The sequence below is a fragment of the Cibotium barometz genome, chromosome 25, assembly GCF_041138505.1.
Source record: "Cibotium barometz isolate CiBa-2024 chromosome 25, ASM4113850v1, whole genome shotgun sequence".
NCBI lineage: Eukaryota > Viridiplantae > Streptophyta > Polypodiopsida > Cyatheales > Cibotiaceae > Cibotium > Cibotium barometz.
In genome coordinates, this window is record NC_141070.1 from 22,920,643 (window position 1) to 22,944,651 (window position 24,009).

Genomic DNA, 24,009 nt, shown 5'->3' on the forward strand with positions numbered 1-24,009 from the left:
TTCCGTACTTCATAAGGTATCTTTGTTTCAGCAAACAGAAAAAAAAAATAAACAAAGAAAACAAAGGAAGATTTGAAAGCTTGCAGGTGGCACAGGATTCAGGCAAATTCAGCGGATTTCTCAATTTCAGGAAAAATTGATAAAATTGGGCATGTTGCTTTGCCTGCAATTTGGGGGTTTTTGAAATTGAGGTTAAAATCAGCAAATTGAACCTCTCTCATTTGCAGAAATTTGGGGGTTTTCAAAATTGAGGTCAACATTGGCAAATTGAACCTCTTACATTTGCAGAAATTTGGGGCTTTTGTGAAAATTGGCCAATTAGATGCACATTGAAGCGATTGGAGTGCATACAAATTGGGGATTTTGTGATTGGAGCATGTAATTGGGCATTACAGCTGCGATTTGTCGCGTATGTATACACATTGTGTGTAATTGGACAATTTGGTGCAGGTTTACACGTGCTTTGGTTTGCAGGCATACATTTGCACAGGACATTTGGTTGCCTGGCAGTGCACATTGGTGCTGCTTGGTTTGCTTGCAGATATATTTTGTTGACATGGCACAGAATGCTACAGATGTATTTGGTGTGCTCACCCGGGAGGACAAGCTGGATGGATCTAACTACTCCCTCTGGAGTTTCATGATCCGTAATTTGCTTGTAGCCAAAGGGCTTTGGGGCATCGTGTGTGGTGATGACACACGCCCACTTACCATACAGCCAGCCACGCCTCAAAGGGGAGGTGCTCAAAGAGCTCCTGATGTAGATCCTGCTCCCACACAAGAGCAGAAGAGATGGGACTCTAGAGATGCACAGGCCATGTCATTGATAGCCCTTTCAATGAAAAGGACTATTATTCCGCACATTCGTTCATGCAAGACATCGAAGCTTGCATGGGACACATTGGAAGCAATGTATCAGGTACGCAACGAGGCAAGAGTTGCCTACTTGAAGAGGCAATTGGATCTTCTTTCTATGGATGAGGGTGACTCCATGGCAGATCATCTCACCAAAGTGAAAGATTTGCAGGAACAATTGCTAAACATTGATGAGGTTATCCCAGACAGACAGATGGTTACCAACACTCTTCATTCTTTACCGCCTTCCTACTTGGGCTTTCACCTCTCTCTCAACCTCTCAATGAGAGGAGGTGGTGATCCCGTTACCTTTGAAGAGCACGTGGGTTTACTCTTGCAGGAAGAGCAAACAAGAGCAAACTTATCGAACAACCGTGGTGGAGAAAAGGCATTTACAGCCAAGGATAAGGGTAAAGCAAAGAGCTTTAGGCATGGGGGACAACAGTCTAGCAAGACTGGTCATGGACAGCCCTCTTCTAGTGGTGAAAAGTCTGACAAAGGGGATGCAAACAAGCCCAAAAAGAAGGGAAAATGTCACTACTACCATAAGCCTGGACACTACATCAGTGAATGTAGGAAAAGGATTGCAAAAGAGAAAAAGAAAGAAGCAGACTCTTCGGATGACAAAGCACAGCAATCAGCTAATGTAATCGTACACTTTTTTGGTCACATGCACTAGTGACACACCAAGTGCTTCAGACACTGATATGTCTTGCATTGCATCTGACAGACAGAATGCATCATGGTATTTTGATAGTGGTGCTTTGAGCCACATCACTTCATGCAAAGATGTATTTCAGCACTTGGTTTATGCTTCAAATGGCCGCACTGTATCATGTGCAGATCATACCACATATCCAGTAAAGGGAATTGGTAATGTCATACTTATTGCAGCCAATGGTGCCAATATATGTATGAAAAATGTATTGTATGTTCCAGGAATAAAGAAAAATCTGCTCTCCGTCTCAGCCATAAACGACCAAGGTTTAAAGGTTGAATTTGAAGATGGGAAGTGTTTGGTAAAAGACCCATAAAAGGGTTATGAAATAGTCACTTCTGGAACACGATACAAAGGGTTGTATAAGCTGAACAGCTATGACAAGCGCACTTATGATGTAAATACAGTGGCTGCCCACACTCCTGCTATGCATGATGCAGAGCTATGGCATGCTCGTTTTGGGCATGTAAATTTTCAGAGTTTGATGCTTTTGCAGAAGCATCATATGGTTGATAATATGCCGCCTCTTGAGTCTCCGCCAAGACATGTATGTGAGGGGTGTATTTTGGGAAAGATGCAATGGAAACCATTCCCCAAAGATGGAGCTGTTAGAGCTGAAAGTAAGTTAGAGCTCATACATAGTGATGTATGTGGTCCAATGCGGACACCATCCATAGGGGGGCATCTTTACTTTGTCACATTCATTGATGACTACTCTAGGTTTGCTTGGGCTTACCCTTTGAAAGCAAAAGCAGATGTGTTTACATGCTTTCGACACTTTGTAGCAATGGCTGAAAATATGTGTGTATGTAAAGTCCAAACACTCCGCTCAGATAGAGGTGGAGAATACATGTCAAATGCATTCAAGGATTATATGCTTCAAAAGGGCATCAAACACCAATGTACTGTGCCTTATACACCGCAGCAGAATGGTGTAGCTGAAAGGAAAAATAGATCTCTCATGGAAATGGCAAGATGCATGGTGAAAGCACAAAAGTTGCCTCACAAATTTTGGATGGAAGCTATAATGTGTGCAACTCATGTGTTGAACAGGTGTCCAACAAAAGCTTTGAAAACCATAACACCATTTGAGGCTTGGTATAGCCGAAAGCCAACAGTGGATTATATGCGTACATTTGGGTGTTTGGCATATGCACATGTGCCAGAACAACTCCGAACAAAGCTTGATGACAAAGCAATTAAATGCATTTTTGTGGGCTACAGCAATGAAAGCAAAGGATACCGTCTTTATAATCCAACTACACGAAGGATTTTTGTGAGTAGAGATGTGGTATTTGCTGAAAATTCAGAACAGCCCATGGTCAGCTTGTATAAAAGCAATGATACAGGCATACAGGACATGTTTGATGGACTTTTACCCATTGCAATTAGGGGGGATTCAGAGATCTTGTCAGGGAAGAGCAAACAGCCATAGACACAGCCAAGTCAGTGCCAAGATGGTTGCTGAAAACTTTGCAAGAAAGCAAACTTGCAGCTCCACTCACAGGTAGAACAAGGGCTAGTTCCAGCCATGCTTTGAATGTACATCGTGGGGAGTCTGCATTCGCAATGGGTGGTCTCTTTGATTCAGAAGAGCCTTCTTCTTATGAAGAAGCACATGAGAATGAGCATTGGTTGCAAGCTATGCAAGCTGAAATTTCTTCTATCATGAAGAATAATACATGGGATCTTGTGGAATTGCCTAAAGGCAAGCATGTAATTGGAACAAAGTGGGTGTACAAAGTCAAAAGAAAGTCTGATGGTACTATTGACAGGTACAAAGCAAGACTTGTGGCTAAAGGCTACTCCCAGAAAAAGGGAATAGATTATGAAGAGACTTTTGCTCCTACTTCGAGAATAACCACAATAAGATCTGTGATTGCATTGGCTGCCCATAAAGGATGGAAAGTGCATCAATTGGACATCAAAACTGCATTCTTAAATGGGGATTTACAGGAGGAAGTATATGTAAATCAGCCCATTGGTTTTGTAGTTCCTGGTGAGGAACATAAAGTATGCAGGTTACACAAAGCATTGTATGGATTAAAGCAAGCTCCAAGAGCTTGGTATGATAAGATACATGCTCATCTAACCAGCCAAGGTTATGAGAATAGTCCAGCTAAAAGCACATTATATGTGAAGAAAACCAATGCCGATATTCTCATAGTCATCTTGTATGTAGATGACATGCTCATTACAGGTACAAGCAAAGCACAAATTTCAGATTTCAAAGCTGATTTGAAAGCTGAATTAAAAGTTTGCTAAAAAGGTTTCACATGGATGAATGTAAGCCCATTTCTACTCCGGTAGAACCAGGTGTACGGCTTACTATGCATGATATTGGAGAACCTTTTGAGGCCGGCATTTACAGCCAGGCAGTGGGATGCCTCATTTACTTGTGTAACACGAGGCCAGACATATCTTTTGGAGTGTCTTTGTTGAGCAAATTCATGCACAGCCCAGGCACTAAGCATTGGCAAGCAGTCAAACGCATCTTTCGTTATCTTAAGGGTACCCTGGATCTTGGTTTGTTCTATCCCAGGGGGGGTAGCTTGCAGCTTTATGCATACAGTGATTCAGATTGGGTTGGTGATTATGATACCAGGCAATCCACCAGTGGGAATTGTTTTTTCTTGGCAGCTCATGCATATCTTGGTTGAGTAAAAAGCAACCCACTGTTGCTACATCTACTTGTGAGGCTGAGTACAGGGCAGTCTTTACAGCTACAGTAGATTGTGTATGGTTGAGGAGACTATTGGCTGATCTTCGTGAGTGTCAGCAGACACCCACCACCATTCTCACTGATAGCCAGAGTGCTATGGCCGTGGCACGAAATCCAGTATTTCATGCACGTACCAAGCACATAGAGATTCATTATCACACTGTCAGAGAGAGGCTACATGCAGGAGAGATCAGTTTAACTTATTGCCCTACATAGGATAATGTTGCAGATCTATTCACAAAGGCTTTACCTCGAGAAAAGTTTGAAGCTTTCCGCAAAGCTTTGGGCTTACTCTCATACAGAGAGTGATCTGCTACCTTGTACAGGTTCACACTTCCACTATAGGGGGGATTTGTAGGCATATGCTCACTTATGGTAGTGCTATGTGTGAACAGGGCTTAACCAAGGGCACTTTTTCCCATGTGGTTTTTCCCCTTGGACATCAAGTGTGAAAGGACAATAATATTTTGTACTTCTATATTATATGGATGTGGCACACATGCAAGGGTTGACTTGCATTTTGTGGATACCACACTTTTGGCTCTCTCTCTCTCTCTCTCATTTCTGTGTGTGAGCTTCTCTACCTTGCACCTAACCCTAATGTGCAGGTTTGTGTGTGTGAGTGTGTGAGTCCAACACCCAACAGGGAATCCCCTGTCCTTGACTGCAAAAATCTCTTCCTCCTGGGATTCTTCACCAACTGTTCAAAGGTACCAACGATGCTCAGGAGATGCGCATGAAATAAATCCTCTTGTTTCTGTTCTTCTAACAAGGCTGGCTGTACTACTGGTTCCGTCCGAGCAGAGGTTGACACCTGGGCACCTGTCACCTCTATACGTTGTCTGCGAGTAGAAGAGGAACCCTCTTCGGTAGGGAGCTTGCCTTTCCCTTTGTCTGTCATACTGTCAACTGAAAGTTTAAGGGAACCTGTATCCAAAGAAAGAGACCGTACTCTTTCTCACCTGTAATCAGTTGTACCTCACTATGTGTGTCTCCTGTTCACCCAATCCAATCCGTGTCCGGGCTCTTGCAGAAAAGAGGACCCTATCCCGGCAATGGAACCATGTAACCGGTCTATGGACACATAAAGCGGTAATTCATTCACAAATAACCTGGACTTACTCAGACACACAATCACAGAATCCTCGCTCCCTCGCTCAACAACACATTGGCCCCGAAGTCCGGCGCCCCTTGCGGTATTTCTTTATTGTTAAAAAGTTGGAAAATTACAAAGCACTGAGTTTTACAAATTCTGGGAGAAATTTGCCAGCATAACAGCACAAACTGTTCCATAACATCTCAGAATGAGTCCCAGCTGACAGGCTCACTTCCATAGACATCAGACTACCCAATAGAGTCCAAAACATCACAATTCAGCTTGCTGTAATTTTTTGCACAGACCTGTTTTCAGCCCAAATTAACCCTTGTACTGTCCTGGAGGACTTTAGCAAAGTCCTAATGCAATAGGACTTTAGCAAAGTCCTATTGCATTCTGGCATCAACCGGGCAACATAACAGCCCAAAAACAGCACCTAAACAGTGCTGAAACAACGTTGTATTGAAGAGGTTATTACCCTCTTCCGTCCCTGCTTTGGTGTAGGAACTAACTATACACCGGTTCCTATTCAAGGAGGCAACTAGCCTCTGCATATAAGCATGAAATTCACACAACTGTACCTGATTTTATCTGATGAGAGCATTACCATAGTCTGCAAGAGAGAGAGAGAGAGGCTGTGGGGAGCAAGCTCAACCCTCAATACATAAGTTGCAGGGCAAGGGAGTGCACCACAATAGCTCTTAACCTGCAACAACCCACCATAATGGCTGCAAATGAGCCTTATTCAGCCCAAAATCCCACGCTTCCCTCTTCCCAGTGTGAAAAATGCACATAAATTTGACACTTGGCACATTTTTAAGCCTTTTCGACATGCAATCTTCCAAGCTAAAAAGTCTTTTGCTAGCTTTTGGTCCCCTTGACATTCTGCACAAACTGACGCGAACACTTTTCAATTCCGACACTGCCCAAAATAGCAGTTCCCTAGATTTTAGGGATGATGTCATCTGCATTCCTTCTGGTCTCCTGACCGTCTTTGACCACTATGGTCGCTTCAGAATTTGCTTAAAATTCAAGATACATTCACATTTCGGTGGCGGCCACTTACTAGTGTAAACCTGCCTATGCCCTCATTCAGTGGCCATGTCCTGGACACTGTCATTCATCTTTCAGTGCAGTTCTCAAGCTTAGCCAACCACTGGTCCAAAGTCCCACTGGCTGACCCATTTTGACATTGCAATGGCCCAAGCCCTTCCAAGAGATCCCGGGGGAAAACAACAGCAACCAAAGAGAAAGAAAAGAAAAATATATATTTATAAAGAAATGTAAATAAAGAAAACAAGTGCAAAAAGTTTCACCTCCTGGTGACAGGAACTGTCTTAGTCTTTGGCCTGAGCCATGCTTGAAACGGTGCAGAAGGATCTGTTCTGGAACCATTACTTCTGCTTCATCAACAATATCTGGTTCCGCTTCGTCTTTGACTTTTGAAGGGATAGGACTTGTATATGGCTTTAACCAACTGACGTGAAACACATCGTGCATAGTCCAACTCAGAGGTAGCTTTAACTGCATAGTCACCTCATTAATCTTTTTCCTGATGGGAAAAGATCCGAAGCTCCTGAAAGACAACTTTGGGCATCGCTTACCCACCTGCTTCAACCTTTGCTTCATAATCCGAAGATAAACCCAATCCCCTCCAAAAAACTTCATATCCCTTCGGTCTTTATTGGCCTGTCGAGTGTAGGCCTCTTGCGCTTTAGCCAACCTGTCTTTAATTGACTCTAAAATCTCATGGTAAAACTTCGTCACTCTGTTCGCTTCAGGTACTGAAGACGAGGTCTTGATCAACAAATGACTGGATAGGTCTTCCAAATGCTGCCTGCCAATAGCTGAAGAAAAAGAATCGTTCAAAACAGCTTGAACTAAAGGCAAATAAGATTCCCACTTACCTTGCTGATCGTGGACATAATACTTCAGCACATCAAAGGCCAATTGGTTGTATATCTCTGTCTGACCGTCCGTTTGTGGGTGGAATGCACTGGAAAAATTCAATTTAGTACCAAAGTAATCAAACAATGCCCTCCAAAAATGATTGGTAAACTTGGCATCTTGATCTGACACTATGGTCCTAGGAATCCCGCCAATCGGGTACCAATGCCGAATGAACAATTGGGCAACATCCTCGGCAGTCACATTGGCCCTGCAAGGAATAAGCATAACAAATTTGCTAAATCTATCAACAATAGTTAAGCACTGCGTATTACACTTACTCGGACTGGGAGGCAGATTTGTGACAAAGTCCATGGAAATATCTTGGAAGGACCCTCAGGAATTGGCAAGGGCTGAAACAACCCTATCTTCTTTCCACGAGGAGCTTTCACCTTTTGATAAATATCACAGCGTTGTACATATGTAAACACATCTCGCCTCATCGTTGGCCAATAATATTGCCGTTCCAATTTCTCCAGAGTCGAATTCATGTCTCTATGACCACCAGTAATGGCGTCATGGGCATCATGGAGAAGAGCTACCTTGAACGACTTCATGACACACAGTCAGCCTTTGTAGAAAAGCCAACCATCGCGTATCATGGTCCTGTGGCATTCAATACCTGTTCCCACTGTGTACCGAATTCCTCGGAATCCGCGTATGTGTGCTTCATGTCATCTAGTCCTGTACCAACAAGATCGAGTCTAGTGGTTTGAATCGTAGTCACTTGTTCCTTCCTGCTCAAAGCATCGGCCACTGGATTGGCCTTTCCTAGAAGGTACTCAATCATACCACCGAATTGCTGGAATATCTGACTCCAGCGGTGTTGTCGATCACTCCACTGTGCACTTGGCATTGTCTGAATCTAGCGTAATGCCTGATGGTCAGTGGGAACCTCAAAGTCACGGCCATACAGAAAATGTTTCCAATGTTTCAAGGCTTGTATAACTGCTAGGAGTTCACGATCATAGACTGAGTAGTTTTTCTTTACGGGCAGTTACTTACGAGACATGTAAGCTACTGGATGACCATTCTGTTGCAATACACCTCCAATTGCGATGTTACTCGCATCAGTGATCACCTGAAATGGCTCGTCCCACGAGGCAAGTGCTAAACAAGGCGCTTCTGATAAAGCCACCTTGAGGTTCTTGAATGCCTCCAACGCTCGTGGAGTCATTCGAATCTTTTGCCTTCTTGTCTTCACACCCTTTAGCAAATCGGTGAGATCCGCCGAGAGATCAGAAAACTTGTCTATGTGGGTGGAGTATGCCTGGCATATACCCACAAAGGATCTGATGTCATAGGCTATCTGAGGTATTTCCCAATTGACAATCTCGGCCACTTTAGTCGGATCAAGTCGAATGCCTTCGGCACTAATTATGTATCCCAAGTAATGCACCTGGAACAGATAAAATTCCGACTTCTTTTCATTGACGTAGAGCTCGTTGCTTTCCAGCAACTTAAGGACTTTCTCCACTGTAGGGTTTGAGCTGTTAGGGTTAGGGTTTAGAAGGCACTTCAGCAAGAGGCGTGAGAGTCAGAGAGAGGAACACGACTGCTCATGTATTGAGTGTTGATAAAATAAGTACAATAGCCACATTGTTCACATGGTCCGGCCATAAAGTGTGCCAGATGGACCAAATCACTTATAAACCATTATAAGTGAAACTAAGCTAAAACTGGGGAAAAAACCTCCACTAACTGAAGTAAAAAGTGCCCCAGTAACCTACTGATGATCACTAGCACTCCCCTGGGTGCATACACAGCATAAAACCCAACAAACCTCCCTAGAGTGATATGTGATCACTGTACATCATCCACCAAAAGGAAACAAATTTAAAGCAGTGCGGAATGCTTCGAATTTCGGACATGGTAATGCCTTGGTGAAAATGTCTGCCACATTCTGATCTGTAGGGCAGTAAATCAGACTGATATCACCTGCCTGGAGTCTCTCCCGAACAAAATGATAGTGAATCTCAATGTGTTTCATGCGAGCATGAAACACAGGATTCCTGGCCACGGCAATGGCACTCTGACTATCAGTATAGATAGGTGTAGGCTCCTCCACTGAAATATCCATATCAGTCATGAGACGACGCAGCCAAACACACTCAACGGTAGTAGTGTAGGCTGCTCTGTACTCTGCCTCACAAGACGAAGTGGCCACTGTGGTCTGTTTCTTGCTTAGCCAAGAAATACATGAAGAGCCAAGAAAGAAACAATTTCCACTAGTGGAATGTCTGGTTCAAAATCACCAGCCCAATCTGAATCGCTGTAAGCATATAACTGCATGTCACCTCCCTCAGGATAAAGCAATCCAAGAGACAAGGTACCCTGCAAATACCGAAATACACGCTTCACAGCTTGCCAATGTGACAATCGCGGGCTGTGCATGAATCTGCTCAACTGAGATTCAGCATACTGAATATCTGGCCGTGTAGTACACAAGTAAATAAGGCACCCAACAGCTTGAGCATATGTAGTGGCATCAAATAAAATACTGTCATCTTGTAGTGACAGTTTCATCCCAGGCTCCATAGGACTGCTGATAGGTTTGCAATCCTGAAATTTAAACTTCTCCAGAAGTTTGGCAACATACCGAGATTGCAACAACCCAATGCCTCTGTTATCCTGCACAAACTGTATGCCCAAATAGTAGTGTACGAGCCCCATATAAGACATGTCAAATGTCTGTTGCAGTATCTCTTTAAAAGCTGCAATTTTGTCATCATTTGATCCCATGAGCAAAAGATCATCTACATAAAGACTGATGACCAGCAGATCTTTCTCTTCTTTCTTTACATACAAAGTGGCTTCTGATGGACTGTTCACAAAGCCTTGAGTGAGTAGGAAAGCATCTATCTTTGCATACCAAGCTCGTGGAGCTTGTTTCAAAATATACAAGGCCTTTTTCAGCCTGCATACTTTCCCTTCATGACCATGTTCTGCAAAACCTATGGGCTGATGTACATAAACTTCCTCCTCGAGGTCCCCATGTAGGAAAGCAGTCTTGATGTCCAACTGATGAACAACCCAACCACGATGTGCAGCCAATGCAATGACACACCTAAGTGTCGAGATACCTCCACTAACTGAAGTAAAAAGTGTCCGAGTAACCTACTGATGATCACTAGCACTCCCCTGGGTGCATACATAGCATAAAACCCAACATCCACATCAATGTCATGCTACTCAATCGTAGCTGAAAATACCAATATGTCGTCCAGAAATATGAACACACACTTTCCAATATGTCGTCCAGAAATATGAACACACACTTTCCAATCAAATCCGGGAAAACACGCATCATCATGCGGTTAAATGTAGCTGGGGCATTCGTCAAGCCAAATGGCATGACCACAAATTCATAGTGGGTCCGTTCTGTACGGAAGGTTGTCTTGGGGATGTCCCCCTCCACAATCCGCACCTGGTGGTACCCACTCTTTAAATCAAGTTTCGAGAACACCTTTGCTCCATTCAGCCTCTCGAGAATATAATCAATTCGAGGCATCGGGAATCTACTCTTGATAGTCAGCTTATTGAGTGCACGATAATCGACACAAACGGGAAGACCCACTTTCTTCTTGACAAATAAGATCGGGGCTGCAAATGGCGACACGCTGGGGCGGATGAAGCCAGATTGCAACAATTCTTGGAGTTGGTGGTTCAACTCCGATTCCATTGCCTTGGAAAGGCAATACGGAAACTTGCTCGGGGGTTCCGAGCTTGGGAGGAGGTCAATCTTGTGGTCCTCTGGTCTGGACGGGGGGAGCTAGGGAGGGAGGCTGTCCCGAAGAAAAATCTTCTGGAACTTTTCATGGAGAGCCGAGTACTTCCTCAGAAGCACTGGCTACCGTCTGGGCTATCTGGATGTATATCATCGCACACTGTGCGCCTTTCCTGACTTCTCGCTTAGCCTGCAAGTGGCTTATGAACGGAAAGTTTGGAATTCTTGGCTCACACTTAATGGTCAGTGGGGCGTTTGACACATTCCGATTGATCTGGAACGTGTGCTTGTCCCACTTGACATCAGGAAGAAACTTGTGAAACCATTGAATACACAAAATTATGTTTGCTCCTACAAGAGGGGCAACCATAAAATCACGCACAAATTCTATGCCCTGAATAACTTAGCACCTAGAGCTTCATACTTGACGCTCGTTGTCATCCCTGTGCTAAAACCCTCAACTTGTTTGTCCACCAAAGTCAGGTCGAAACGGGCACGCCTAGTGGCTTGTTCCGTGACCACATCTTCCGTGCTGCCGTTGTCAAACAAGACGATGACTCTTTGGCCACCTATGTAGCCAAAGGGCTTGAGCAATTCGTTGCACTCATACTCCTGGTCAAGGGCACCCTTTTGCTTATCTTCGAGCTCCCGGCTAATAATTACTCCAACTGAAGCACCGGGGTTTGAAGAACTAGGGGCAGCCACTGGGGTCTGTGTGGGAGCTGTGCTCACCACGGAAGCTGTGGAGACTTCTTAGGACAATGCCGAGAAGTATGTCCTTTTGTATGACAAAAAGAACATCTACCCTCCTCGTACTGAGAAAGCTCCTCAGCACTCAACTTGCCACTTGTCTTGCCTGCCTCCGCTTTCTGGTCTGGAGTAAGCTTAGACGCAGTGTTCGAGTTCTTGGAGCCAGAGGCTCCCGGGCTCTGTCCTTGGGAAGACCCCATCTGGTTCTGGCCTTTGTCCCCCGAGGCGGTAGCCTTGGGAGAAGCCAGCTGGGAAGTCTTGGGCTTGCCACCATTATGCTTCATTTTTGCACTCTGCGCAAGCGAGAGTGCGTCTTCAAAGGTGGTTGGCCTAAACATACCCTCCTATACTTGTAGATGGTCCTCTTTGGCATGGTAAGCAACCTCGGCCTCGTGCTTATGATTAGCCACAAGATTAGTCCTCAAGGTCTCAGGTTCTATGGCTTTTACAGGCCGCATCTTCAAGCTCCATGGTTCTTTTGTGTTGAGTCTTCTCCAGATTTTGCGTGGTTGTTGTGGTGTAGTTTTGCATAAAAGCTTCCAACGTCATCAATAAAGTATACGTGGTAGGGTTGTGTGCTAGATTCTGTTGTGAAGTACTCAAGGTGGTAACTTGGTTTTCCTCCTCCATGATAGACCGCTCTTCCATAGCTTCTAGTGGGCGGTTCAATGAGTTTACCAAAGCGTGTACAAACTATCCATTAGAACGTGGGTGGCTTGCTCAGAACTCATTCACATAAAAAACGTTTTTTGTCAAAGCGTAAGCTTTGATACCAATGTAACATGTTAACTATGTGGAAGTTTGCTTGTCACATGCACACATGTTGTACTAGGGTGTCACATGGCTAATCAGTACACCAAGGACTTGTTCTTGGATGTCTGATGGGCATTGTGCATTTTGTAGGCCCTTGTCTAGGGACAAGTTGCCAAGCACCTGGTAAGCTTTAGGAGGGAACCTTTGATTGGTACTTCTGGAAATCTTAACTCAGTCTGCAGATCATGACTTCTCAGTTACTCCAGGAGCTACATGTTTCACATGACATGACATAAGGAGTCATGACATTATATGCATCAGGTCACATAGCTAATCCTTGATTATGCAGCAGTCTTAGGGTAGATTTAGGTGTTGAGAAATGCAATGTGTGAGGGTGCAACACATTATTTGTAGACTCAGTACGAAGGGCTTTGTGTGAATATATGCTTGTGTGTGTGTGTGAGAGAGAGAGAGAGAGAGAGCATATCTTGATACAGAGTTCTACACCCACTATTGGGCACTGATAACGTTAGTGGGGATGTCGTAGTATCTAGTCCATACTATGCATAATGGAGTTCATCAGCATGTGAGATCTTCATCAAGATCAAATTTGTCATTGACAAAATGTTTTCACCAAAAATATGTAATCTATGAAAATGTCGCCAATATGAGCAGGCAAATTCATGACCAAGAGTTGAAAAATAATGTAACCCTTGATAAAACGCGGCCAAATGAGCACGTGTGGAGTAAGTGTGTGAGGGCATTTGTAAAGAGGAAGTCAAAGGTCAAAAAAGTAGCATATGGAAAGTGCAAGGAGTCTCATGTTGTGTGAGCATTTATGGACACATGGTTGGCACTAGGGTGCACACATCTTGTGAGACGAGATCTCCGTGAGAGCTATAAAAGGATGTACTTGGATCATTGTAATGCATGAGGTTATGTGACATTTTGTGAGCATACCATTTTGTTAACATCTTGTTTACTTTCTTAATCACCTTATTAGTCTCCTTAATCATGTCTTCAATCACTTGCTTTGAGCCTCCTTAGATCCACATTTTTGACATAGGGCACTCGCAGGCTCAGATAGGAAGAAGAAGCTGGTGCACAAGCATCACCATGGTTCAGCCTATGACCAGTCCCTACACATGAGTACTTTGGATGTCACATGCACAGTCGTGAACATGGCTAATCCCATCTAATCCTTGATTAGCCAGCACATTTAGGTTGATTAAGGTAAAGAAGAGAGACCGTTGATAGTGTTAATTCTTTCTATCTTTCGTGGTGCATATGCTCTATCAACTACCTTTTTGTTGTAATAATTCTTTCTATTTGTTATGATCCTTAGTGCTAGGCTTCATTATGGCTGAGTCTCCTCTGTATCTCCGTACATAGACCTTTGTATGAATGTATGCTCTTATGTGTGCGCGCGTGGGGTGTGTGTGTGTGTGGGAGCATATATTGATACCAAGTTCTACACCCACTATTGGGCATTGATGACGTTGTGAGGTGAAAAAAAGAAAAAAAGACCACGCCTCTATAGCCCTTCACCTCCCAAACTTTGAAATACTAACACGAACGGGGGTTCCACCAGCCACCGGCTGGAACACTTCTCTCAGTTCACCACACCACCCACACCAGAAAGACAGCTCAAAACCACGATAGACAAATGATTATCCAGCGAAAACATACACAACACCATCCACACCATACAACGTTGGGAAATTCAGTCCCATCTTCACTACACTTCAAACAAACTCAGCAGTTACACCAAAAACCAGGACTCTGGCCAGGATTTACTGCCAAGGGAATTCACCCTTGCGTCTGACAACCAAGCCTTTGTCTCCTAGTCTCTGCTTCTCTTTAGAGGGCACCCCACCAGCAACCCTCCGCTCTCTGCTTCTCAGAAACGGCAACCATACACCAACTCAACACCAGGGACCTTGCATCCGACGACAGTCCTCACCAGCCCTTCGCACTTGTCTTCAGCACTACCAGCCACCTCTGCAGCTGCTTTACGTGCCATTGACACTTGAGACGGCTTCCTCACAGTCCTTCGCCAGCCAGTTGTCCCTGCTACTCTCACATCCAGCTCTTCTCTGGCCGCTGTCCTCTCCTCTCTGCAGCGCCTTTTTCCAAGAAGTCTCTTTCCTGCAAGGCGGCCACTTCCTTCGCCTGCAACTCTTCTCGCTCACCAGCCTCTGCACGATGACTCCAGCGTGACCCCCAGCACCAGGCGGCAACTCCACTTGCTGCAGCTCTTCTCTCTGCACCTACGGCTGCGCTCCTGCCACTCTCACCTGAGAGCCTCTTCTCCCAGAGGGAGACTCTTCTCTGTCGCCAGCCACACCTGCGCACCCAGAGCCTTTTTGCACAAGGCAGCTACATGCAGCGGGCCTCTCTCTCTCACACCCCCGAGATCCCTCTTGCAAAAAGCGGCCAACTTCATTTCCTCGCCTCTGTTCTGCTGCAACAATACCAGCCCGGCTCTAACAAAGCGGCCACTACCCGCGACCTCAAACAACCCCAGCCCGTCTCTTCACACAGACGGCAACTCCACACTTCCCGTTTGCTCTCAACGCTCGCCAGAGGCCCTCCCTGTCCTTGCGCCCGCACTTTCACCCCATGGTCGGCGCCATCCTTCAGAGGTGGCTCCACTCCACGCTAAAACGGCTTCACTCTTCGTCGACGTCATCGACGTCCTCTACAGCCCTCTCTTTGCGCCTGTCAGCAGAACCACCAGAGAGCCCCATGCTCCGCCGATCATCATCACATGCATGCTAAAAATAGAGTGCCATCTCTGCGTCCAGAATCAGCCCATATTGACCAACCATCATCACATTCGGGGTTCCCGTAATACTTTCACGTGCAGGCATCACCAAGAGCTCGTAAAAAAAAACATAAAACCACCTACTCTGTACATTTGCCAGGGCATTCAGGGCAAAGTTTATTCGCAAACCATGCATCCCATATGTACACAGACTCAAAACACTTCTCAGATTTTTACCTGACATACTTTGCCCAACCCCTAGCCTGCTGAATCATTCATGATCAGCAGCAAAAAGCATATTACTCGTTTCCCTCCATCAATCCTTTGAGCATCATACAAGGTAACCAAAACATCTCTATTCCATGTGATCAAAGAAACATTGTCATCTTTCCCAGACATAATTTACCATCCCACATCCCACCACATAGCATAAGAACTCATGGAAACAAAGCTCTTGACATACATACCATCCTGCCTCATTTCAATTCCAAAATCATTGATGCAGTCAACACCATTATTGCAGAACCAGTGAAGCAATTCCTGCTGAGGATAAAAACTGATGAAAGCTTCATCAAGAAAAACCTGCTGTGCCATAACATTTTCTTGTTCATCAACATAAGAAACATCACCATCAAAGCTAACCACTACAGGCAAAACAAACTCCTCTTCAATAGGCACCATTCCCAAAGCATCCACCTCAGTTCCTGTATGCTCATCTTTATCAAGGCCAATAAGAAATTCATCTATCACAGCATCCATAGTCTCATCCATAGCATCAACATCATTCATAGTCTGCTGGTGTTTCTCTTCCTTCATAGCATCAATTCTGCTTGTGGCTTTCTTAACATTAATGCACATCTGATCATCCAATTCCAACTCTGGTTCATCATCCTGTAGACTTTCTATATCCCATTCATCCCACAAAGGTTTATCATCCAAAGACTCAAAAACAAACTCTTTCACATCACATGCATACCTTTGCTCATGATTCACTTGTACCTCCTCGCATTCTTCCTGTATGGCTTCTTCTTGTTGGGCAACCTCATCACCAAGCACTTCCTTATCAATAACCAGGGCATCCATGTCTGCATCCTCCTCACTGGATGAAGTGTCTTCTGTTCCTTCACTAGTAGTGGTGCTACTAGTCGTGTCATCAATCCTTTCAGCCATGTCCTCCTGTAAATTGTAGCTTTTCTGTCCAACCCCCAGTGGAAAATCAGTCACGTGAAACTTCCTACGAGACTTTCTCTTCTGCTTGACCTTTACATCCCCTCCTTCCCTCACTTTACCTTTCTTCTTGCTAGGCCCTGCAGCATCCCTGCTTTCCCTTCCCTGTGGCATCCGTTTTCCCAAAGGCATCACATCAGCTTCTGTCTCCTTCGTCTTCTCAAGGGTGACCACATCTATTACCTTAGTTTTACCTTTCTCCTCATTTGTCAACCCACTAGTCCCTGCTTCACCTCTAATTTCAATTCCATAATCATTTGCCCTATTGGGAATCTGAGAGGGTAAGGGATACATATCACCCCCCATTCGCTGAGGCTTATCACAATCTGTACTTAGATGTCCAAGTTCACCACAATTCCAGCATGTAGGAATAAACCGTCTATCCCTGCCAAAACCACGGCCACTTCCATAGCCTGCTGTCTGACCTTCAACCCCTTCTTGATTATAGCCTCTGCCTCGGCCACGTCCACCACCTGTGTTCTCCATCATTTTCAAACTCAGATTCTTCATACAATCCACCATTTGCCTCATGTCCTGTTGAAGCCTTTCATCAGAAGCTGTAACAGCTGTGGGTGCTACCTTTGTCCCCTGTGGTATGGCATTATTCACCTGAACTTTTGTCGGTTGCACTCTTTCTAGCACGGTTCTCATCGGTACTGCTTCTACCCTTCCCATTTCAGGCCTCATTGCCACTGGAACCATCCCCAGCTGGTTCATCCGTTGCAATTTCCAATCCTTTGATTTGGCAATCTCCACCGCATCCTCATAAGATCTGGGCTTCTTTAATTCCACCTTCCAGCGAATGCCTCCTTCAATCCTGCAATAAAACGATCCTTCTTCATCATGTCCGGAGGTACTTGATCTTCCCCCAAAGCCCTGCACAAAGTCTCCCACAACAAAGAGAATTTCTTCACATAATCATCAATTGGCTCCAATTCACCCTGTATCAACCCTTGCACTTCATGCCAAACTCTATCCGGATCCTCAATCTTCTTAAACCTGTTCAAAAGTGCAGTCTTCAATCCATCCTCAGTCATTGGAATGCGTGGCTCAGCATCCTTTAACGACTCTTCAAAAGTTCTGGACCATGCTCTCGCATCCCCCTTCAAACATATATCCAGCAACCGCAATACCTGTGCTGGCTCATTGATGTGATTGCTTATGCATGCAACCTCCATGCTTTCAAGAAAATCTGCTACAACTTCATTAGGACCACCAAAAAACTCTGGATACGACATCATTTTTATCCCCAAGCTTCACCTTCAAACCAAAGAAAAAAACTGGAAACACCTTCCTTCAATCTCTTACTCTGGGGCATACACCCTCGTAGGCAAGAGAAATATACTTGAGCTCTCCTCAGTGGGGGCGCCAGAAAGCATGTGAGGTGAAAAAAAGAAAAAAAGACCACGCCTCTATAGCCCTTCACCTCCCAAACTTTGAAATACTAACACGAACGGGGGCACCACCAGCCATCGGTTGGAACACTTCTCTCAGTTCACCACACCACCCACACCAGAAAGACAGCTCAAAACCACGATAGATAAATGATTATCCAGCGAAAACATACACAGCACCATCCACACCATACAACTTTGGGAAATTCAGTCCCATCTTCACTACACTTCAAACAAACTCAGCAGTTACACCAAAAACCAGGACTCTGGCCAAGATTTACTACCAAGGGAATTCACCCTTGCGTCTGACAACCAAGCCTCTGTCTCCCAGTCTCTGCTTCTCTTTAGAGGGCGCCCCACCAGCAACCCTCCACTCTCTGCTTCTCAGAAACAGCAACCATACACCAACTCAACACCAGGGACCTTGCATCCGACGACAGTCCTCACCAGCCCTTCGCACCTGTCTTCAGCACTACCAGCCACCGCTGCAACTGCTTTACGTGCCATTGACACTTGAGACGGCTTCCTCACAGTCCTTCGCCAGCCAGTTGTCCCTGCTACTCTCACATCTAGCTCTTCTCTGGTCGCTGTCATCTCTCTGCAGCGCCTTTTTCCAAGAAGTCTCTTTCCTGCAAGGCGGCCACTTCCTTCGCCTGCAACTCTTCTTGCTCACCAGCCTCTGCACGATGACTCCAGCGTGACCCCCAGCACCAGGCGGCAACTCCACTTGCTGCAGCTCTTCTCTCTGCACCTACGACTACGCTTCAGCCACTCTCACCTGAGAGCCTCTTCTCCCAGAGGGTGACTCTTCTCTGTCGCCAGCCACACCTGCGCACCCAAAGCCTTTTTGCACAAGGCAGCTACATGCAGCGGGCCTCTCTCTCTCACACCCCCGAGAGCCCTCTTGCAAAAAGCGGCCAACTTCCTTTCCTCGCCTCTGTTCTGCTGCAACAATACCCGCCCGGCTCTAACAAAGCGGCCACTACCCGCGACCTCAAACAACCCCAGCCTGTCTCTTCACACAGACGGCAACTCCACACTTCCCGTTTGCTCTCCACGCTCGCCAGAGGGCCTCCCTGTCCTTGCGCCTGCACTTTCACCCCATGGTCGGCGCCATCCTTCAGAGGCGGCTCCACTCCACGCTAAAACGGCTTCACTCTTCGTTGACGTCGTCGACGTCCTCTACAGCCCTCTCTTCGTGCCTGTCAGCAGAACCACCAGAGAGCCCCATGCTCCGCCGATCATCATCACATGCATGCTAAAAATAGAGTACCATCTCTGCGTCGAGAATCAGCCCATATTGACCAACCATCATCACATTCGGGGTTCCCGTAATACTTTCACGTGCAGGCATCATCAAGAGCTCATAAAAAAAAACATAAAACCACCTACTCTGTACATTTGCCAGGGCATTCAGGGCAAAGTTTATTCGCAAACCATGCATCCCATATGTACACAGACTCAAAACACTTCTCAGATTTTTACTTGACAACGTTAGTGGGGATGTCGTAGTATCTAGTCCATACTATGCATGATGGAGTTGATGGTTTATTGTTGTGGATGACTACCATGAGGTTATAAATTGCACTTTCTTATAAGGTAAATTTGGGCATGTTCTTGGATTCATCTAGGTATATCTCTCTTTTTCTCCCTCTCTCTCTCTCTCTCTCTCTCTCTCACACACACACACACACACACACATACACACACACACGCACGCACGTGCATGTACAGAGAGGGTGGGCCTATTTTGTTTTAGTTTTAAAAAGAATGATACTAATTGCATTTTTTTAATAATGCTGTTAAAAAAAAGTGGTCGTTTTCTTTAGCACAGACCTAACGAGAACACTTCTCTTGTTGTTTTCGGTAATCAAGTTGAGATGCTTTGTATGGTTGATAGAATTATTGTAGGCAGACCTTGAATGTGTGTCCTGGTGTTTGCATATTGCTACGTAATTGAATGGTGTATATGATGCTGGCATTACATGGCACTTCTTTAGGTGCAATGTTGTCCAAACCAACTTAGCAGTTGCTTCTAGATGTTTTATTTGTTCGATGAATCCCTCTCATTCACAAGTGGTTGCATACCCAAAGAGGGGTCAATACTGAGTTCAAGATTCTTTCAGTTTGTAAGCTTGGATATCAATACACTTGATAAAATACATGTTTTTTATAAAAATTGCTTTCAGCAGATCTGATATTTACAAATGCTTATTGTTAAAGCTAATTTTGTGTTCTTGTGATTGTGTCAAGCAGCACCTTATAAGAAGACAAGGTGGGCTAAGTGCTACACTGGAGCTTCAGCCCATGTCAAGAAGGGAGCTTAGAGAAGATAGACAAGAGAGCCAAAATATCAACACAAAATTGAACTCCAGCAAAGTCAAGGGCTTGAGAGAGTTTGATACTGTAGAAACGAAACCTCGTGTTGCTAATATGTTAGATGTGTCTAAGGATGATGGATGTCATAAAAGCTTGACACTTTCATGTGCACCATTTCACACAGAGGCCTGGTCAATATTGTCTGCCCTTCCAAATCTGCGGGTTTCAGCACCCAATGAACAGGTGGACATGAAAGAGCATCTGAAGTTGTGGGCTCATGCGGTGGCATTAACACTGCGCCAGGAATCCTAGCTAATAAAATCTACAGCTCAAAAAAGAGAGGACGCAATTCAGGCGAATGAAATGTGGAGGTTTAGGTCCATGTGGAATGGTGGTGTGTTGGCTAGAAAGGCCAGTTATTTACCCTCTATATATATATATTCCAGTATGCACCTTGGTGGCCCCAAGGTCTTTAAACAGGATATGGTGGTCAAACAGCACCCATGTCTAATATTGATTATTTGATGATTTATTTCTACCAATTATTATCAATAAAAGGCAGCCGTTGATTGCTTGACCTCTCAATATGCTAGGAGGACTCACCAAGGGTAGCTTCACCAATGGCAACCCTGTCTAGTCCTGCAGCTCAACCAGTCTAACCTCAGACAATTCCCTTTTGAGGGACAGGTTACTTCCTGATTGTTTCATCTAAAGCTAACTTCAACTTAATCTGACATGTTCAATATTTGACATGTTCTGTTAGTAATGCTTCATTCAAAGTACGTGTGAATATATATGTGCCCACAGGCAAGACTAGCAGAAAGCATGCCCTTTACCACACCTTGCCCAATACATGGTTTGAATGAGTTTTTTTTCAGGTGGAGTTGTTCTCCACCTGGAGTTACTTGAATTGGTTTTGCATCATGCTACTGGACTTGGACCTTAATCACTTTTCGTTGATGTATGATAGGTATGTCTAGTTTGTTATCATGTATATGAATTTTCTGCAATGAAAAGTATGTTATAATTGCCTCAAAAGTTTCCAATGCTTTTACAAACAACTAGTAGAAGAGCTGGTGAACTTAGCTGGACAAAAGTCTCTCTTTTTTGGCCTTCTTCTGCAAAAGGTAGGTTGAGTGTAGTTAAATATCTGTATGTGCAGTCATGGAAGGAGCATGAGTGGGCTCTGTGCCAGTCAAAGGGGACTGTGGAGCGACCTTCGTTGAGGCGGCAGCTATGGCATGGCATCAACTTATTTCTCATGTTATCTGTCCTTTCGCATGTCAATTAACCATTTCCGTGTGTTAGTGAGATTTTCTCTTGTATTCACAGGTTATGGTGGTTTTGGTGCAACAAATAGCAAACAAAGATTATTGTACATGTGTGTGTGTGTGCATGTACAGTATGTGGTGTGTGTGTGTGTATTCACACATGCACACACACTTAACAAGCCAACCTTGCTTGGTTTAGTATGCTCGAGAGTGCTATTGATCATTTTGGTAGCCTTGAGAGTGCTCATGGAGGAGATTAAAGACAATGGGTTATACAATTATATTGTAGACTTCAAGAAACCAATTGACATGGTGCCAATAGGTAGCAATTGGAGATGGATGCCTTAACTCCTAGTGCTGTCTAAACTCATCTTTGAATGTTTTGTTTAAACTCAGAGTGTTTCAAAGATGCTTAGTAGTGGCATTGGAGTGATACAAAACTGTCCTCTTCCACATAGTGGTTTTTCCGGACTTACATTTAGAGACCATGGTACTCAACTTTCATTTGCAAAAAAAACATGCCCACAGCAACCAAGCTTTTGTAAATTTCTTAGAGTTAACAACAAACCCCTTACTCTCCTCCTTGAGTCATGGAGTCTTTCCATTGATGTCCTTTGTATGCAAAGAGGGGTAATACTTAAACTTCATAATCTATCTTGAGAAAAGCCACCTCGGAAAGCATAGAAAGCAAGAGTGCAAAAAAGCACACAAAAGGAAGCTATTACGCTCTAGGTGGTGGGATGGTGGGTAAAGAACAAACATTGAATTGCTTGAGCTTATTAGCGTGTCTTCTTTGTAGATAGGGGTTGCATGCACTACTTAACAAAAAGAGGGGTCATAACATTCCCTGCGTGATAGAACAACCGTTGTATAAACACTGTCTCACATTTAGAAATTATACATCTCTCTCTCTCTATCTCACACACGTGCGCATGCACACACACACACACACACTCTCCCTCTCTCATTATCCAACACATGTTGCAAGTTAAAGAAAGCTTTATATGGATTAAAGTAAGCACCTTGGCATGATTTGAAAGATTCTCAAATTATTTGAGAAATATTAGCTACACTTGAGATAGCATTTCAAAGAGGTCATTATTACTGTAGGTCATGATAGAACAACAAATAGATAAATAGCAGGATAACCAATGGACTGAAAGGAAACTCCTTCACCAAAAGAAATACATATGCATGTCCCAAATCTGTAAGTGTGTTGCACGATGATGCAAATCCGTCAAAGTGTCCACAATGGTATACATATACCGCAACAAACCACAAATGTATACATGTGCCGTGAAAAACACAATCAGCTGACACTTGTAAAAGCTGCAAGTGTGCAAATCTTGGCAAAATAAAAAGTAAATTGGGTGAATGCTCCAAAAATGGGCTCAATGTAAAAAAGCCCTAATTTTTAGGCAGTCAATTAGACGAGATCTGACAATAGCTATGTAGATCCTTCACTCTTTGTGAAGATAAAAGGAAGAAATATTATAATTTTGGTACTTTATATGGATGATATTATTTTGATAGGAAATGATGAAGAAGAGAATGTAAACTTAAAAGCACAACTTTATGCAACATTCAACAATTAGGACTTAGGAGAGCTAAGATGAGTGGAAACAAGTTCCCATGCCTTCTTATTGGAAGCCTAAATACTTGTAAATTTTCATTAACTACCTTACAACAGTACCAATCAACTCTTACAGTGTCATAATATCCCCTTATCTTTGCCTGAGGGTAAAAAGTGTATTGGATGTAAGTGGGTCTACAAAGTGAAGCACAACTCTTATGGAATTATCATAGTACTTCACAAAGTAGACAATTGTGGGCACAAACTCCTAGCCAAAAAACTCACGGACTTCACATGAGGGAGCTTTCTTCATCTTGGTTGTACCCAGATATCTCTCTCAACCCCTCTTACATGTAAGTTCATTTATGTTAATTCAAATTTAAATATTTGTTGAAAGAATAATAAATACTTTTCTTGATTTTAATTCAATACTTTTCAATTTAATGATAGATATGGATTTATTGCTACTCATTAATTTTATGTAAATTAACTAGTAAGGTAGAATCATTCATTTAATATTGATTTTTATCATTTGACCATTCATAAATTGGAAAATAGGATTAAGAATGTATGCCTTAGTCAATTTCATTCAATTTACCTTAGGCCTTTATATTTTTATGTTGCAATTAATTAAATTAGAGCTAGCATAGGATAAAAGGTTACACAAATTGTTGGGGCATAGTCTAGAAGAATTGGGCCTATGCCTTTTTGGCCCAATCCCTTGGTGTTAATTTGTATAATTATTCTATTACGATAAATTATCATGATTTGTTGGGAGGGATTAATGTATATAATTATTACCTCTAAGGTGCACCCCCTTGTATATGATGGTAAATTGAGGAGTTATTTTGAAGTAATGATTTCATATGAATGTGTGAGATTTTTACCAT

General features: G+C 43.9%; 1 protein-coding gene across 1 annotated transcript in view; it reads left to right on the plus strand.

The window, feature by feature from the left end:
- Nucleotides 1–21,313, plus strand: part of LOC147624355 (uncharacterized) — a 33,391-nt gene extending 12,078 nt beyond the window's left edge. Inside the window, exon 2 of the mRNA XM_086819336.1 lies at nt 20,213–21,313. Within this exon, the coding sequence (XP_086675462.1) occupies nt 20,213–20,587 (375 nt within the window). The 3' untranslated portion in view covers nt 20,588–21,313. The remainder of the gene's footprint in view (nt 1–20,212) is intronic.
- The last annotated feature ends 2,696 nt before the right edge of the window (nt 21,314–24,009 follow it).